Source organism: Gymnoscopelus braueri (genome assembly GCF_963280865.1).
Source record: "Gymnoscopelus braueri genome assembly, chromosome: 5".
Lineage (NCBI taxonomy): Eukaryota > Metazoa > Chordata > Actinopteri > Myctophiformes > Myctophidae > Gymnoscopelus > Gymnoscopelus braueri.
In genome coordinates, this window is record NC_137606.1 from 15,620,001 (window position 1) to 15,636,886 (window position 16,886).

General features: G+C 44.0%; 1 protein-coding gene across 1 annotated transcript in view; it reads right to left on the reverse strand.

The window, feature by feature from the left end:
* The window catches only part of smtnl (smoothelin, like), a 28,813-nt gene that overhangs the window by 3,914 nt on the left and 8,013 nt on the right, over positions 1-16,886 (reverse strand). Inside the window, exons 3-8 of the mRNA XM_080428603.1 lie at positions 3,937-4,018; positions 3,159-3,410; positions 2,936-3,001; positions 2,040-2,100; positions 1,417-1,563; positions 709-832 (exon numbers count right to left, since the gene is read on the reverse strand). Of these exons, the coding sequence (XP_080284729.1) occupies positions 709-832; positions 1,417-1,563; positions 2,040-2,100; positions 2,936-3,001; positions 3,159-3,410; positions 3,937-4,018 (732 nt within the window). The remainder of the gene's footprint in view (positions 1-708; positions 833-1,416; positions 1,564-2,039; positions 2,101-2,935; positions 3,002-3,158; positions 3,411-3,936; positions 4,019-16,886) is intronic.

Here is a 16,886-nt window from a genome sequence, read left to right on the forward strand (position 1 = left end):
ATTCCAAGGCAGTCCTGAAGTAGCCCTCAGTTTGTCTGTAATGAAATGCAACCTCTCCAGTTTCAGACGACCATCTCTCTCTGTCTGTCTCTCGCTCTGTCTCCATCTCTTTCTTATGCGTGTAAGTGTGTTTGACAGGGGTGAGTATAACGAAGGACACATGTTCTGTTCTGGCTGCCACAAGCAGCTGTAACAGGCAAACCAATGGCAGTGTTAATCACCACACTCTGTGGTACCAAATAAAAGGTACAGAGTCCAAGCACGGTCCAGCTAAGGTTTAACTCTGCTCAACTTGTCCTCATATCTCATTCACACATCCTCCTAAACCTGTATAAACCTACGTATAGACACAGGATGTTAGTAGATATATATTTGAACCTTTATTAATCACTGCAGGGAAATTCAATTGTCATTTCCAATTCAATAATATCCCATCATTACAGAAGCTGGTATACACCACACACCACACACGCACACGCACATGCGCGCACACACACGCACGCACGCACGCACGCACGCACGCACGCACGCACGCACGCACGCACGCACGCACGCACGCACGCACGCACGCACGCACGCACGCACGCACGCACGCACGCACGCACGCACGCACGCACGCACGCACGCACGCACGCACACACACACACACACACACACACACACACACACACACACACGCACACACACAACCAATAGGTATTATATTACCTGGTATCCAATGGTCTTGGAACGACACCATTCCAGAAGTATCTGTTTGATGCTGCTCGCACTGGACACGCCAAAACTCTGAGAACGCTTCAGTTTGGGCTTAGAGTCCACTGGCTTAGGACGGCTGCACAGAACAAGTGGGTAAGACAAGGACACATAATGACAAAGAATATACTGTAGGACAAGGACACAATGATTTTCAATAGTGTAGGACAAGGAGACATAAGAGTGTAATACACTGTGTATTGTGTATTACACAATACACATTACACAAAGTTTTCTTGTAATTCTCTGTCATTTAAAAAGTATAGTTATAGTTGTTTTTCTATTACATCTATGCTTTGCTGGAAGTTGTACTATGCAAGAGCAGCAAAAATACAAGTATTTTATCCATTTAAATCATGTTTTTCTGTGTATTGATTATTATAGATCCCCATTAGTCACTGCCTCATCTCCACCAATTAAAATGCTGTATATTTAACACAATGACATTCAGTGGTCTGGTACGAGCAGTGGCACGAATATCAAAAAAGTTAGATGTCGCTGCCAATTGGGAACACCCGCGTATGCCAACTGTGAAAACTCTCCAGCACGCAATTCTTACTTATCTCATCTCATCTGATCTTTATCTGAGCCACCAGTTGCATTCTGGTCTGAATGAACAAAAGAAGGAAAAGTCAGAGAAGTTGCGTGCTTGATATTATGTACCTTTGATTGGCTTCAGAGTCCAGTTTTTCAAAAACTAATCGACGGGACTGAGCACCAATGTTACGTGGCAGAGTCTGTGACCTCACCAGCTCCCGCCTCCTCTCCACTCCCCGCCCAGAGAATGCATCACTGCTGATATCACTGACCCTGCAGGATGGGAAGAGAGATCACACTATGTGAACAGGAAAATAGCTGTTACTCATAACCTAAGTAGAAAATGTGCCCTGCCCAATAGAGCAAGACCTCCGCCAAGGTGGCAGTTTGGCATTGCGATGCTTCTGGCGCCAAACCCTCTTTAGTCCAATAGAACTTCATGATGTGTGTAACCAGTTAATCAGTTCTTTATGTGTGCATGATAAACCTCCTTTATCGTTTTGCTGTTGTCAATTTGTTATTTGTTTTCAGTTAAATTATATGCATTTTTGTGACAGGCCACACACTGCCCTGTTGGCCAAATCAGTGTGAACATTATTGAATCAGTTCTTTGGTCCAGGACCAACCTTTCCACCAAGTGTTTTTATAATCATAATGCATAACTGCTCTAGATGTCCTGCTAACAGACAGACGTTATGACCTTCTTGCTAGTGTTTCAACTGTAGCACAAGTAGCCAAACCCCACTCACCTATCATGCTGGGGAAGCCCAGAGTAGGTCACAGACTTGGGAGGTGCAGATAAGGCTTTGTCTGCGAAAGACAAAATGCATTCAAACATTAAAAAACACGGCATCCATTTTGCTCCAATGGCATACCCCAAGGTGGGGTGGTGCACCCCCCCCTCCCCCCACTATGGAATTAGAACAAAATGTCCACTGTGTGCATATAATGTAGCCTGGTAAACCCTCCCTCTGGAAATCTCAATTCCATTTCATTTCAGGAGTGAGTCTGGCCTGATCCGCCTGTCTGCAATATTGGCTGTGCTGGAGTTGGGCGGGAGTAATACCGTTGACTGACAACCCCTTCAGCCAATGATAATTTTTCCCCTTCAGCCAATCAGCAGTTCACCAGTCTTAATGTGACGCGACGGGACTTTTGAGACAGCCATACCCAAAATGGGTTGCCTTTTTCGGGTACAATGGTGTCACTGCCCGCCCCTACCGGTTCTCTAATTATTTTTGTTTAAATAGGCTTTGTCATGATTAATTGACCACATATATGAAGTTAAACAACTAAATTCTATCCAAACGATATCTTATAAGTAAATTCCGTGCCTCAAAATAGAAGTTAGAGAGCTTTTTGAAGTAAAAAAATAGCGGAGAATTGGCCGCACAAGAAAAAGATGGCTGCCGTTCGTGTTTTGGGCTCACTCGAACTCGCCACCTGATTGGCCAACGTAAGCTGTCAATCACAGAACAATGAGCGACGACGCTGATAGGCGCGGCCGTTTGGCATACACAGCCAATATTGCAGAGAGGCGGTTCATGCCAGACTCACTCCAGGAATCAAATAGAATTGAGATTTCCGGAGGGAGGGTTTACCAGGCTACATATAATGGTCAATGCAACCCAAATGTAAGACTTGCCTTGTATTCTGGGTGATCCCATAGTCCTGACTGCTGGAGTTGGAGTCCATGACTTCATAGAAGACACTTAACAACAACAACAACAAAGACAAACCAAAAGAAAACAAGATTCAAAGTGAGGGGCATTCTATATGACCTGTAATACAGCTTAATATTTCTATATAAAATGTAAAGAAGGGCTTGACAAATTGACATTAGTGTGTGAGTGAACTATGAATTTCACCTGGCTGATTAGGGCTCTCTCCTATTGGTTGAGGTTCGTTGTTGTTAGCGGTTGACTGGCTGGGAGGCGGTGCCTCTGTGACCGGTGAGACCTGGGAATCAGTAGGGCTGCCAGGTGAGTCGGGGCCCATTTCAGCCGTCTTGGTCGTAGCCGTGATAGGGAGGTGCGGCATCCGCATTGTCACTGGAGCCGTGTGCTCATGTGGCACGACATTGGGTGGAGAGATCTTCCCATGAACCAATGTTGAATTTTCTGATTGGACAAAAGAGATGCAAGGGGGGAGTAAGTTTTACATCTGCCAAGTGATGATCAAAACTGTGCCATCTTTTTCTAATCTTGAGTTATCTGGGACAGACAAGACTAAACAAACTGCTCTGTAATTTCTACAGATTCACATATTGACACATGGGAGCTTTGAGCTTTCCAGAACATATACAATCTTCTACTGATGGCCACTGGAGTGGGTTGACGTCAACTGCCTTGCCCTGCCCAAGGGCAAGGTAGTTGTTGAAAAAGGGGAGAGAGCATTACTCGTTCACTTAGGTATTCAACCCTATGTCCCAAACCTTACCCTGGCATCACCATAAAATATCCTAGGCATGTGATTAATTTATACTTGTTGTATGCCGATGTCGCACATACAGCAAAAATAGCAATTTCGTCGTGTGACAGTGTCAGCATTAAGCAGTTAAATTGAGTCCAAAGGAATTTTGTATTTAGTTTGTACATTTTAGGGATGAATTAATGCTTCTGGGGGAGACAGCTGTTGGATGGTTACCTGTGACGGTAGAGTGTCCATTCTCCACTGCAGAATGTGCTGGAACCGGGTCCACTTCTATTGGCTCCTCTCGTTCAATGCTCTGGAACACACAAGATCGCATGTTAACACCAGGCAAAACTACTAGTACATACTACTCCACATTGATTCTTTTCCTCTTGGGCAAGCAGTTAAGTTATTTGCGGAGCCATAATATGTACTAATATGTTATGTTTGGAGCAAAGACAAAGGGATCGACCATCATGTTGCTTTGGTTTTGGTCATGAAAAACGAATCCAGATGTCTGCCTCTCTCTGAGTCATCGTTGGATCGGTACACTTTTCAATCAGCCAATCAGACTCTCTCCTCCAACATGTGATTTTTTTACCCTACTTCAAATGAACAGAACAAAACACGCAAACTAACAAATCAAGCATTACCCCAGTTGCACGACTCCATACTATATCGGTAAAACAGTCGTCAGCCGAGTGGGTGTTATCGACACCAGAGGTCTGGGCTGTGTGTCTGTCTCCTCCTCTGATAAGGCTAGAGAAGCACTTTATCTGACAGTTCTGTCTCACACACACTCACAATCAGTGATGGGTGAACAGCCGAATTGCATTTGGAGATCTAGCCCAGGCACTTGAGCCAGATGACGAAAATCGCAGGAGATCGAGTTATAATGTCAACATCATCAGCATCAAGTACATGTTATGGGAATAGTGCGTCTACGGTATGTGTGACCCTGACTATTTCCTGACAATCTCGCCAGCGTAAACACTGAGCAGCAATGACATTCTTTCCACAACCAGCCGCACGTCGCAGCAAACAGAGATCCATGCCTGAAATCACACCATGAAGACTCCTATCTTAACACTTAGGCACAAATAGGTTGTGGGTCAATCCCTCTCCATCCACGTGCCACTGCCAGTGGGCTTGTTGTAGATTAGACGTTAGTGGCAAAGTGTTGATACCCAAAACCTTTTCATAGACATATGTACAGTAGATTGCCCATGAGGTCCATGGTGCCACGCTGATAGCCATACAAACTGACACGGTTTATTAAGGTCAACATCAAAGCAAATGAGCTGTGTTTAGTTTTGGCCTTTGACGAAGCGCAGATTAGCCCTCAGGCGTGATCTACCCTCTCGCCACCCTAATGCAGTGGTTCTCAAAGTGCCGTCCGGGGAGGGGTTCCAGGGGGTCCCCAGCAAAATGTTACCATGGCTATTTAAAAATAGCAGATACCGTATACAAGCTCACAGCTCGAGCTTGTACATCTGCTATTTTTATCTTTAAAGTGTTTGAAAATGTTTGAATAATTTTGAATTATTTAACACAAATCTTCTCTTCCGGGGGTCCACGGCCAAATATATATCAATTTGGGGGTCGTTGGGAAGAAAACGCTACTACTGCCCTAAGTTCCTGGCCACCACCACCATGGAGAATGGGGTTCGATTCCTCCACAGTGCCTCAGGTTTGGCTGTGTGCTCCAACGAATGCAGTTGGCCGTGTTTGTGCGTGCGGGAAGCCAGATTTCTGTCACTGCACTAGCGACTCCTACAGGTTAGTTGGGGTGCCTGTTCAGCAGGGAGCTTGGAAAGTAGGTATCACCCTACTGGTGAAACTCCTCACTGTCAGGTGAAAAGAAGCAGCTGGCGACTCCATGTGTATCGGAGGAGACACATGGTTGCCTCCACCCTCCCCAGACCAAACAGTAGGTGTTGGCAGTACAGGGACTATACAAAAATGGTGGAATTGGCATTGACTGAATTCAAAAAAGAAAAAGGAAAACGGAAAGTAGTTGATTAACAAAGTATAGCATGATCCTAAGCTGAGCTATTAGCATGGGGAGAGGGATAGAGGCATAACCCTGATGTATACTTAATTGAGCACAGAAAATAGCCAATATACAAGCTCAAATTCCATGACGCAACTATTATAAATCAGGCTATACCCAGCTGTGTGTTCATCGTATAGGAATGTAAACTGGGGAGTGCATAAGAGACAGTACAGCGAGCAGGGAGGGCTGTGTTACTTCATAAAGGGGCTGCACACATAACCGGGGGGTTGTTAAGGGAAAGAGTGGGGGAATTATGGCGGACATTATCATGTCAGAAGAGGGTTAGGAGAACCATGGGGAAGGCTGTTGCATACTGCATTACACAGCTAAATCTGGAAGTTTAAGGTCCTTACACACAGAGGGATTTTTTTTTTCATGAGATCAATTTGCTCAGAATTATATTTCAAACTGTTTGTGTCATGTGTACATGTGTACATCCACACAGAACGTGAACTATAGGGATAGTTTTGATGCAAAATACTCGCCTGCGATTTACATAATTGTTTATACATCACACCTCCACTGTGTGAATACAGTACCTTTAATTTGAACATTAACCATGGCATCCCAATTTTGGGCAGGTCATTATAGGTGAAAATTCTAAATAATTCCCTTGGCCTATATATGCTTAATTTATAGACGTCAGCTGTAGAACGGTGCCAGGCAGTTGACTCTTGTAAAAATGGACCAGTAATGGAGTGCGTACGGGGAAGGAGGAGAAGGGGGACAGAGGGAAGAGGCAGCCAGGTGGAAACAGCTGGCTGTCCCAATGGGGGAGGGAGACAAACCACAAAGCTTCCCGACAGCTTAGCGGCAAAAGATCATCTGAAGTCCATCATAGGTCAGGGAGGGGAACATGAGACCGGGGCGACTGAGGTTTTGGGAACTTCATGCTGAGGTCCAATTCCCCCTGGCAGAACACACAGCTTATCACTTACATGGCACCTCTAGTGCCAAACAATATGTCTTGTCAGAAAACACATATCTGCACGCCCCCCTGATTCTTTTACACACGCACACATACACACAAACGCACACACACACACACACAACACATTTCGCAAGTCACATTTCTCCTCTTATTAAAAAGTAGCTGTGCACTCAGACACGTGACAAGTTGTGCGTTGACGATGTGCACACACTGCCTACTGATAACTGGCCAAAAGTAGGGTCCGTAACGTCCTATGTTCACTGAATTAAGATGCCATAACAAAGAACTATGTGCAATGGAATGCTGGGACACATTATTACAAAATACAAACCAAGCTCTGTTTATACCTTCCTTAATCCTCATTGTTCTCCATAAAGTCAACCAGACTGTGTTAGAAGAGAGAGGATACATGGCTCAGCTGTTTTTAGTCTGCTCTGCCTTGACCAGCTGCATATTGCCAGTCGGGCAGAAACCTTGCATCTCCATATTTAATCTTTTTCATAAATGAATACCCTATGTTATAATTGTCATTATTACAGCAGTTTTAGCCTATAATGACATGCCCAAAATAGGGAGACGCCAGGTTGAAAGTGGTCTGACTGTGGGTTTATGTAACCATTGAAAAGTATTAACAAGAATTTGTGACTAAATAATCATTACATTGGATCCACTTGAACACAGGTTCTTTTTCCATTTCCTGACAATTAACGGTTTTGGACATGGATGGTTTCCACTTCGACAGCGACGATGTGCGTGCACACACAGGCACGCACGCACGCACGTGCACGCACACGCGCACACGCACACACACACACACACACACACACACACACACACACACACACACACACACACACACACACACACACACACACACACACACACGCACACACACAGTGCATCATAATTTAGTAAAAAGAAGTTCAAGCAGACAAAAGCTCCCCTCTCTTTCTTCCAGGAACAACAAATCCCCAAGTCTCTGAATGTGCGTCATTGCATCATCGCAGGGAAACTATAAAATATTTGGAGGAAACTGACTAGAAAACGTGGAAAAGCCCTCAGTCAGACTGCAGGGGATGGAGTGAATAATAAGACAGAGAGGGAAACAGTTATTAAAGGATATGTCCCATTTTTTTCCCTTCCAACCTTGGCACTATTCTAGCCTTATTTCCATCATGCAAAACGCTTTTGTTAGAAATTTGTGCCACTTTCAATGTTGAGTTTCAACATGCTGGAATCAACATTCTGCGCTGCTGTCAAATATACTGCTCAAAGAAATGTAGGTAACACTTTGATCCCTCCTTAATTATTTTGAGTTTTCATGAACTGTGTACATACTGCTAACAAAAACTGCTCAAAAGAATTAAGGGATCAAAGTGTTCCCTTAATTATTGTGAGCAGTGGTACATCTGATGGGGCCGAGCAAGACAAACATGTGAAGCTCAACACCAAAAGATGGGACGGTATTTTTATCATAACTGATCATGTGATGCAACGACTAGGAAAATCCGGCCCATGTTGTAAAAACAAAACAGACCTGCCAAAGTCAACAAAACAGTAGCGATGAGAGAACGAGAATGATACAAAGTAGTTCTTATTCGCCCTGATTTGATCTCTCTGAAGCTTTACTGGCCTACCCTGTTTGGAAGCACACTCTCTCTGTCAGATCTGTCTCACTGCCCCTCTCTTTTTCATTAAAGTCAGATCTCTTTCGGTTTAGTCTCTCTTTTACTGCAGTAACACTGAAAGTTGACAATAAACCCATTCTGTGGTGTGAACAGGGAAATAAACAGAGAGATTTGAGGGACTAAGACAGACAGTTTCTTCGGTCAACGAGCCGCTAGATGAGCCGAACATCTGTGTGCCAACAAAAAGAGACACCCAGGGTCCTGGATTCGCAGCAAGGAGAGAGAACTGGCGGTGTTTTGACTGAGGTACACTATAGTTTGTCTTTCATTGGTGTCTTACTGCAGTATTGTACAGAAAAAGACTCTGCACAATCGAAAAACGGCTAGAACACCAACTTATGATAGAATTATATCTTATTGCAATGGTTCTCAACCTGTGGGTTGGGACCCCCAGGGGGGTCCCCATATGATCTTGGGGGGGGTCCCCAGATGTCCCCAGACTGCATCAAAAGTAATCAACAAACTATAGCCTACTATAAAAACTGGTCAAACATTTATTAGAAAGAGGCAAAACATTTGAAAATAGCCGATCTACAAGCTAGTTGTGAGCTTGTAGATCTGCTATTTTCACAAATGTAATGCCTACAATAACAAGTGCTTGTCAGGGTGGGGGGTCTCCAGTTCAAATATGATTCTTTTGGGGGGTCGTGGCCTGAAAAGGTTGAGAACCACTGTCTTATTGTATAGCATTATGTGATGCAACCTGTAGCCTCACTGCACCTAAAGTGAGTTCCTACTTTCGTTCACTGCCTTGGTGGATGTTTACCGACTCGGTACAGCTTCAACACTGTGGAGTTCAAGGAACAATGTGAAAGTTCTCCAGCAACCTGAGCTTTTTTGCTCCTGGGCGACGTGCCCTGAGAGACAAGAGTTGCCTGTTCAAACAGGAGAGAGTGTGAGAGCCCAGGCTTACTGCTGCGTCCAACGGTTAGTTAGCTCTGATTGAAGGCCAGGAGGCATTGTTCAAGCTGTCAGAGCCATCCTCATGCAGTGACACTTCAATAAAGGAAGAGCCGCTTCTAGGAGACTGGACAGTCGGTATGTGTCGAGTGGAGTGGGAAGGAGGTTAGGAGGAGCATTTTCATCCTTCACAGTGAAATCCTCAGTGTTCATTTATTCATGCGTAACTCAGAGAGAGTACCAAATGGACCCTAACCGGTCCATTTGGTTACATTTGTACACTCTTAAAAGCTAAATGAACACTGAGGATTTAACTGTGTTCCTTCCCGTCTTACTCCGTCCTTTCTTCATCTTTCTTGGAATTCATACTCAACTCTCTGATTTGATCCCATCCTCTGTCCGACCTCTCTCTCTCTGTGTCTCTCCGTGGGGGTGACATTTGAGCTCCTGCTGGCTTTGGGCGATGGTCGAATGGAACGCTTTAGAACAATGGGGGCATGTTGAGAGAGTTGACAGGGGGTAGGAGGGACATGCCAGTATTTGCCACTCAAATTTCGGCACAGTTGGAGTGTAAGAATGTGTGTGTGTGTGCGTGTGCGTGTGTGTGTGTGTGTGTGTGTGTGTGTGTGTGTGTGTGTGTGTGTGTGTGTGTGTGTGTGTGTGTGTGTGCGTGCGTGCGCGTGTGTCTCATGGCACACAAAACAACACCTTAATGTTGCTATGCTGTTTTTGCATAGCTCACATTTGTGTTCTCTGTGTATGAGCTGTTTACAATAGTAGCCACATAACACGGTGTCAACGCTCTAACGTGGGATACAAACAGATTGTAATCAAGATGAGTCACACTACAAACTCACCTTCACTTTCTAACGGCAATAACACAATAGGACTCTGTTGCTGTTCCAAGTGTTGCTCAAGCCACACTGTGTAAATGAAACGGTGGGTTTAAACATCAAAGAGAACTGGTTAACGGCAAGAATGAGTTTTTCTTCTATTCACGGAACAGGGCTGGAATTATGGGGAGAGAGAAGGGGAGTGGAAATGGTGAAACGAAACATATTGATTGGCACTTGTGACTTCAATGACACTGCGTCATTGGAGCGCTGAGAAAAGTTGAAGCCAGCTCAACTTTTTGGAGGTAGCGCGTCATGCCTGTTAAGTACCGGCCGTCAGCTTTATGTCGCTGGCTTCCATTGAAAAATGACTTGTGAAAGTCAACTGTATGTGACTCACCTAAATAAGCGAGTACAGGGTCAAGTCATTTGTTGTCGTATATGAACTTGCATGCTGTGATTTGTGGGCTTGTGAGCACACAGCACACACACATAATGTATGTACTGTAGCAGAGTAGTCCTCCTGACTGAAGACCAGAAGCATAAAATGTCCCTAAAGGTGACTCTCCACCAAACAGACTACTTCAGACTGGTAGTCTGTTGGAAAAGGTTTACATTTAGTTTTTTCGGCCGATGCGCACATTTGTTGTGCAAATGCGTTAGAGCTGGCAGTCTGGCCTGCCAGTGTTGCCAGGTCTGCTTATTATAAGTGACTTTAGGCTTGTTTTCCTGTAAAGTCGCTTGTAAATATTCATAGTTGCTGGTTGCTTTTGTTTGGGCTTGTTTCTGAAGTGTAGTTGCTTATTCGGGCTTGCTTTCAAGATTCTTTTTGAAAATAGCTGATATAATAGGGCTCAAGTGGTGTAACTGGTCGCTTCTTTTGGGCTTGTTTTCATGGACCTGGTCGCTTGTTTCACTCACAGAATCTGGCAACAAAGGAGCCAGCTCGGACCAAACCTTTACCCCCCTCTTCACTACCCCACGTGTCTAGCAGTCGGCCTAAAGACCATGAACATGCTCGGTTTCTCACCACCGGGTCGATAGAAGTCCCGACTCGACGGAACGACGCTATCCGACAACAGGTTGTCGACAGCAGACGCTTTAGGGGTGGGCGCACAAATTCTCTATTATTACTATTGTAAAGCCATTACATCCCTCCCTGGCAATACAAGGACAGAGGTAGCATGCAGGGCCTCAGTAAGGGCGCTCCTGCTCTGTAATTTGCTCCTAGATTTATACAGGGGATCCTTTTTGGAGGAAGCACTCACTACAACCACCTGTTCTTCAAACGCATTCACATGGCCTGCAATCTTTCTAATAGGGAATCATACAAAATACATGCCTAGGCTGGGAGTTGGGGGTGAAAAATACACATACCCTCCTTTGAGATATAACGTATATGATTGCAGGTGAGGGAGTAACTGCAACAAGAGATGAATATCCCACTCGTTGTTATAGGGTGTCCAAGTTGTATACCACCACACAGTTAATCCTCTGTGTCACTTGAACGATTTTGCTGTGTGCACACAGCAAAAATCCTCAGTGTTGATTTATTGAATTTTTTACTCAGAGAGTGTACAATATGTATCCATTTTGTTACATGTGTACACCCTAAGAGCAGTGGTGGGAAAAGTACTATTTTTTTTTTGACTTAAGTAAACGTATCAATACTGTAGAGTAGGAATACTCTGTTACAAGTAAAAGTCCGGTAATCAAAATTTACTTAAAGGGATAATTCACTTTAAAAAAAAATTTAAAGTAATTTTATCGTCTACTCAGGCTTTTGTGAGCCCCCCAGACAGTTTTTAAGTTGCTTGATTCAGTATTTAGATATTTGATATTCATTTTATCAGACACGCCCCCTTCCTATACAAACTAACCCTAATACGTGAGGGGGTCGTGTTTTTTCGATGACTTTTTTCATTTATGTCATTTTATTGTTTTTTTGTTTTTTTCATTTTCCCATTTTTTAAAATAAATGAAAAAAGTAATTGAAAAAACACGGTCTCCTCACGTATTAGAAAGACAATATCAGTCACCAGAACAAAGGACGAGTGTTTCTGATTAATCTAACACGGTTAAAATGGAGTTTGAAGTTACAATGGGTTTGTAAACCCATTGTAAAATGAATATCAAATATCTAAATACTGAATCAAGCAACCTAAAAACTGTCTGGGGGGCTCACATAAGCCTGAGTAGACGATACAATGACCCAAAGTTTTTTTAAAGTGAAATATCCCTTTAAGTAAAAGTACAAAAGTATTAGCATCAAAATATACGTTAAGTACCAAAAGTAAAAGTACTCATTATGCAGAATGTCCCATTTCACAAGTTCAACATGTATAAAAAATCTTTTGAAAATAGCAGATCTACAAGCTCACAATGCGTAGCTCCGCCCCCTCAGCAAAAAGTACACCTTGCGTATGTCACTGATCACGTGACCTCAATCGATTATCCAGTTCTAGGCAACATAGAATGGGGGAGGGACCTTTTTCCACACAACAGCTCTAAGGTGTATTAAAGAGTTCAATGTTGAAAATGAGTGGTATTCCCCTTTAAGTGTAGTACTTGAGTAAATGTACTTAGTTACTTTACACCACTGCCTATAGAGTTACAGTAAATTACCACTAAAGATGTTACTGTGCACCGAGGCACATGAGAACACCCAGACTTCCCACCGGCTCTCTTACGGATTCACTCGCAGGAGGGTGGGATGTGTGGTGGGATTGAGAGCATGTGAACTGCGTTTACATTCTGATTGGATTATCAGCTTTTGGGGGAGTATAGCAGTCTTGGGCCTTGATAAGACTGTATCTCTCCCTTATACCCCTGTCTTTCCCCTCTCTTCTTCTCTCGGGCTTTAGATTTAATTAATTTTAACTATCAGCCAAGTCACTCAGGGAGGTCCTGTAACTTGTGTTAAATTGTCTTTTTTTGTGTTTACCTCCCACATAAACACAACAGCCTCTTATAACAGTCAACGTGCTGCCAAAAGCGCCAACTCTTACCACTTTAACCCTGGTGTTTGTATTATGGTCCATTTTAGGTAAAAAAAAATAAAAAAAAATAAAGAGTAGCTATTTTCGCTGCGGGCAGTATAAAATAGGACCAAGTGTTTAAACAAAAAGAATGAGAAGACTGGAGCAGTAACATGCACTTCTCTTGTTCTCTTCGTCGTCTGACTGCCTCCCCGTCCTTCTACTCTTAACGTTCCTCTAAGCGAGGCCGATGACAGCAGGCCAAGGGGTTCAGACGTATTAACTTGGGCCAGATGATGGGAGGTTAAAGGTTGACAAGTACAATCACAGACAAGTCTGCCATGACTCCTTACACTCGCCTCCCGACGACTGACCAAGAAATGAGGCTTGCATGACGGAGGCAAGCATCCATCTCATTGCACATGCCCTCCCGGCAGTCAGCACCATTCCTCAGGAGATCCTAGGTCTTACCTAGCTTGCGAGAGTTACCAGACACCAGCTGGAGAACACATCATCATCTTCTCCACCACCACCACCGTAGCACTAAGCGGCCCATGGACCCACGTCATTCCCTGGATCCTCTTTATTCCTGGCTCTGCCTTGCCCCTCAGGCCTCAGAACCACATAAACAAACACATAAAACGAGGGGAAACCACACGCAGCAGAACACTGCGTTAACCTGAGAGGCTCGATTCTGACCTCCACTGAGAAGAGAGGAAAGGACAGAGGGAGAAGGAGCCTTAAGGGCCTGCGGTCTCCACGCGGCACGCAGTGCCTCTTTTTTTAGCTGGTGGGGATAAATACTTGTAGGAATACGACACCATATTTGGAGCAAATGCCAAAACACCACTAAGCTCTCAGCTGTGTGAAGACACAAATATTTAACGAGGTATGTCTAAACGATTCATACTCTCCAGCACAAAATGTCAAAAACCCACAAAATAAACACCACAAAACCGCATTCCCCAAACTTACCAAAAAACTAAACCGTTAACACCATTTGCTTTGTCAAAAATGGTTAAAACATTGTTTTAAAACATTTGAAGAATAGCGAGTTAAAGTGGTGAAGGAGGTGAACAGGGGTGCAACAGATTGGAGTTTAACCTTGAGTACTCTTAGGCGAGTTTTGCTATGACTAAAAGCTCACCCAGCAGACCTAGCATTTGTCTGAGGGGGCATCAAGGTGAGCTCTCCCACTGGCCAGTTAGTTATTAACTTGGTTCCATGGAGATGATGACGGGAACAGGGCCTATTGTCTGGAAGTCATTAGAGAGAGCCAGGGGTAGCCAGGGAGTGGCCACATACCTCACTGAACACCCCTCTACACACACACACACACACGCGCGCGCGCACGCGCACGCACACGCACACGCGCACACACACACACACTGAGACCACTGACCTCTCTGAACTTCCCTACAACTGTTGCCTGTTCTTTACTTTTTCACCTCTCTCTCTCTCTCTCTCTCTCTCTCTCTCTCTCTCTCTCTCTCGTCCATTCTCATGCATTAATAGCCATGCTGGGGGCCTGTGCCAGGAATATAGCCTGACAGAAGTGGTCTTTGGGGGGGTGAGCTAGGGAACTGTGGTGGCGGGAGAGAAAGAGGGTTTGCGACCAGCACTGCAGGGACAACAAGGGAGAGATAGATTGAGGGAGAGGGTCAGAGAGAGAGAGAGAGAGAATGTGAGGGCAGCTGGAGTACTATGCTGGCAGGGTTTGGGTACACACTGAGAGATTAGGAGTTTTATTTCATTGTGTGAGAGAGATGCCGGCACAGCGCTGGCAGCACTGAGGGAGTCTCCATGGCCGGAGTGGAAATGTCAAATGTCTTTGTCATGGAGATAAACAACACTAAATTCACTGGCCAGCCTCTCTCTCTCTCTCTCTCTCTCTCTCTCCCCCCCCTCTCCATATACACTGTGTTCTCTTTCTGTCTCCACTCTCTCATACAGACATAAATATGTGCAAACCTCTAAGAGTGACTCTTTTGGTCTCTCCATCCATTCCACTTGACTTCTCTCCAACATCCAGTGACGGATTTGAAAAAGCAAGTGTAATGGAAACTTGTCGGCCTACATAACACACAAGGAAATGGCAGGGGAAAGACCATTTTAGTAAATCATTACAGTTAGTATGAGGTGTGTGGCAACAACATAAGGTTTATGAAGTCATGCCTATGGCTACATACAGTAGCATACCATGTTGTTGATGATTTCAACTAAGTAGCTTACAGTACTATACTGTAACTGTGGACCTTTTAACCACTTTCAACCCGGTGTTCCTATTTTGGGCATGTCATTATATAAGAAAATCTAAAAGATGGAGTATAAAATGGGGCTTAAGTGGTTAAGTATCGGGGGACACCTCTTGGAATAACAAACTGAACGCTGGCAGTGTTAGTGCGATGTTCAATCAGCTAAGCTACACAGGATCACGTTGTTGTATTTCAGACGGATTCAAAGGGCATGGGGTCAAACAAGCCTCATCTTTCAACCAAACACATGGTCAGAGACTGAACAGTACAACAGACGGCATGAGGTCATACCAAATTATGACCAAAAAGATGTTATCTTACCCTATCAGTGACTGAAACCGCAGTACCAAATATAGGCCATAACACTAGCTAGCTAATCAAGTAATATTACCAGAAAATAAAGTTCTCTTTATCAACATCAAGGGGGAAAAAATCACTGGACCAACAACTAGTACCAAATTTGGTGTGTGTTTGCGTATGCGTGTGCGTGTGTGCGCGTGTGTGCGTGTGTGTGTGCGTGTGCGTGCGCGTGCGCGTGCGTGTGTGTGTTAGAGAGAACTAATAACTTATCCTCTTACATAATCTGTACATGTGCATTCTGTACATTGTAAATTGCGCCATCTAACAATATATGTGCCAGCAGTCTTACTATCGCTATTTAGTCTGGACCAGGTTCAGTACAATGAGATCACTATTGCTCTCTCACCATACAATCTATCTATCCATCAGCCTATACATAGACTGTTATTAAACTAAGCACCGAAAAAAGATAAATGCTGTGGCCTGTTTGCTATTATCTACCCTGGTTATCATGTTCTTGTACAGTCAAACTGCCACGCACTATGGCGTCTGCTACGGAAAGAAAATCTTGAGATTATTTTGCAGGTGAGCTTGATGTGTGATGTGTATGCGTTTTTTTGTAATACTAATCTAAATCTGCAAAGTAACTAGTAACTACCGTTTTCGGTAGCACTTTACAATAATGACCCGTTATAAAGCATAGCAAAGTAAAAAAGTACATTTGCCTCTGAGATGTAGTATAAAAGTATAACAAATGTACCACCACTGTTTGCATGTCTGTGTTTTCTCTCATTGAGTGGGAGGGTGTTCTGCCATCCTGCTTCAATGCCGTTTTACGCACTAGTCTGACAATATGATTTCTGTGAGTTGGTACTGTAGATAAAAAGCTAGATAACCTTGTGACCTGGAACACTGTTATCTGCTCTGTTTATCTCCTAATGAAGCACAGAGCATCACAGGAATTTACTGCAGCTAATAAGACTGAGAGGCCAGGAGTCCACCGAGATGCAGGAGTGGTGTGGCAAAGGAATGTGTATGTGTGAGATGGACACAACATGTGTGCGTCATCCTTGTCAGGCAGGAACCTTGTATCTCCATTAGTCATAATATCATCTTTTTATGTTTTTTTCCCATAAATTAATGGCCTATTTTATATTTCGTCTGTCGGGTGGAAACCTTGTTCAAAACTGTTACTTTTCAGGATTCCAATAAAAAAATGGTAAAAGTAGCAGATCTACAAGCT